We start from the raw sequence: 2018 nt of genomic DNA, 5'->3' as shown, positions 1-2018 counted from the left end.
CATCCACCCCGCTAATCCCCAGGAGCCGTCCGGGCCCCATGCTTTTATTTTTAACCTTCTGCAGCTCAAACCCATGGGACAGTGACCAGCTCATCACACCCGGGGACTTATTTTGGTCTCTTGCTCTCCTGTGCTTCAGAAATACTCCCAGATCAGGGAGTCACACACCAGTGATGCCCCGCAATTAATCACATCCCCACTGCCACCCTCCTGCTCCTGCCACCCCTCGTGTCCCCGCACCTTCTTGATGTCCTCCACGCTCTGCACTCTGAACTCAGTCAGCCCGGGCACGTAGAGCTGCCCGCTGCCGTCAGGGCACAGCTTGATCTCCAGCTTCTCCTGCGGCTCCTTCCCCAGCAAGTCCCTGGGTAAAGTGGACACCCGTCACCATCCCCATCTCGGGATGGGGGGGATGCCAGGCACCAGCTCCCCTTCGGCACCGCATCCCTGCTGCAGCTCAGGGCTGCCAGCGCTGCCTTCTCCTCCTGGGGAAGCTGCACATCCCATGCACAGACATCGGTGCCCATGCACCTGCTTCCCACCCAACCCAGACCACGCTCCCATCCCTGCTCTTCAGTGCCATTCCCAGTCCCCATTACCCTCATGGACGCGCTCCCAGCCCCTCCTGCCTGCAGCTGGGCAGGGAAGGAAAATATTTCCCATGCTCCCAGTTTGTAATTTCTAAATATAACATCCAGAGGAGCAGGGAGGAGAGGGGGATGCCCTGGCTGCTGAATCGGGGCCAAGTGAGCGGGAGCGATGGCAGGGCTGGGAGCCTTTAAATAACAGAGCTCAAGGGAGAGCACTTTGAAAGGGCGATGTGCACTGAAAAAAATTAAAAATAAACCCTTTCACAGCCAAATCAAGCGCCCAAGGCGCTGGGAACAAGCCTTGCGGCCAAGGCAGGGCTGCTGGGACCAGCGTGGGGTGATACCCACTGATGCTGGCTCCCTAGCAGCTCCACTCCCCCCTCCCAAGCTTTCCCCCCTCCCCATACCTGAGCACTTCATTGTAAATCTCGGCGGCGCTGACGCTGATGGCGTAGTCCCAGTCAGCCGCTTTGCCCCGCACCTCGGAGAAGAGGAGCTGCAGGGCCCGCTGGTTGATCCCGGGGTTTGCTGTCGTTCCCTGATGGATTGGGGTGAGAATTGGGAAGATAAATACCCTTTTGCATTTTATTCTGCCTTTTTTTTTTTCCTTAGCAGGTGCAAAGCCCTGGGGGCTGCACAAGCCCCTTGGCAGCAGTGACCATCACGGGTGCACCCCAGCACTGAGCTGGCCTGGATAGGAGAGGATGCCAAGACTGGGCATCACGGGATGGGAAGCTGAGGAAGAAGAGGGAAGCAAAGCCAGGCAAATTCACCTCCATTGTGTAGGTTTTTCCTGCCCCTGTCTGTCCGTAGGCGAAGATGCAGACATTGTAGCCATCGATGCAGGAGGTGACCAGGGCTTGAACCTCCTGGAACACCTGGGGGGACCAGGGAGTGTCAGGAGAAGGTGGCGGCACCCTCCCTTATGCCAGCAGCATCTCCGTCCCCATGGGACGGCAGCACCTACCTCCTCCTGGGACGCTTGTGGGGGGAAGACCTTGTCCAGCTCGAAGGACACCTGCTTCCCCTTGTGCAGGAGGTGCAGGACAGCATCATCGTCAGCGTCGAAGGTCACTGCATTGGCCGCCTCAGGGCCCTCGCCGTCCTCCTTCATGATGGGGCGGACCCGCCCGAAAACACGGATGTTTCCTTGAGAAATAAGATTATGTCAGCCCCTGAACATCCCGCTGCCACCCCTGGTGGCCGTCAAACACTCGGAGGGCTGAATGCTGCATCCTGCTGCCGACCGAAGCATCCCATTGCTGACCTGAGCATCTCATGGAGACATGGAGCACTCAAGTCATGGCTCTGGGGGGCAGTGGGGGGATGCTCCCCTGTCCATCCTGCACGACCCCAGGAACATCCCCTCCCGTGATGGGACCTGCCACCTCCCCCTCTCGCACCTTTCAGCCGCACCAGCTCGTTGTG

The 2018-nt window shown here is 59.1% G+C and overlaps 1 protein-coding gene across 1 annotated transcript in view; it reads right to left on the bottom strand.

Annotated features, from left to right (window-relative positions):
• The window catches only part of LOC104539144 (kinesin-like protein KIFC3), a gene marked incomplete at its 5' end in the record, with an annotated part of 14232 nt that overhangs the window by 2478 nt on the left and 9736 nt on the right, over nt 1-2018 (bottom strand). Inside the window, 5 exon segments of the mRNA XM_010182596.1 lie at nt 241-364; nt 998-1128; nt 1364-1468; nt 1558-1739; nt 1994-2018. The exon segment at nt 1994-2018 is cut by the window's right edge and continues 20 nt beyond it. Coding sequence (XP_010180898.1) covers nt 241-364; nt 998-1128; nt 1364-1468; nt 1558-1739; nt 1994-2018 — 567 coding nt within the window.

The sequence above is a fragment of the Mesitornis unicolor genome, unplaced genomic scaffold, assembly GCF_000695765.1.
Source record: "Mesitornis unicolor isolate BGI_N332 unplaced genomic scaffold, ASM69576v1 scaffold44994, whole genome shotgun sequence".
Taxonomy (NCBI): Eukaryota; Metazoa; Chordata; class Aves; order Mesitornithiformes; family Mesitornithidae; genus Mesitornis; species Mesitornis unicolor.
This window is presented reverse-complemented; position numbering and strand designations above follow the sequence as displayed.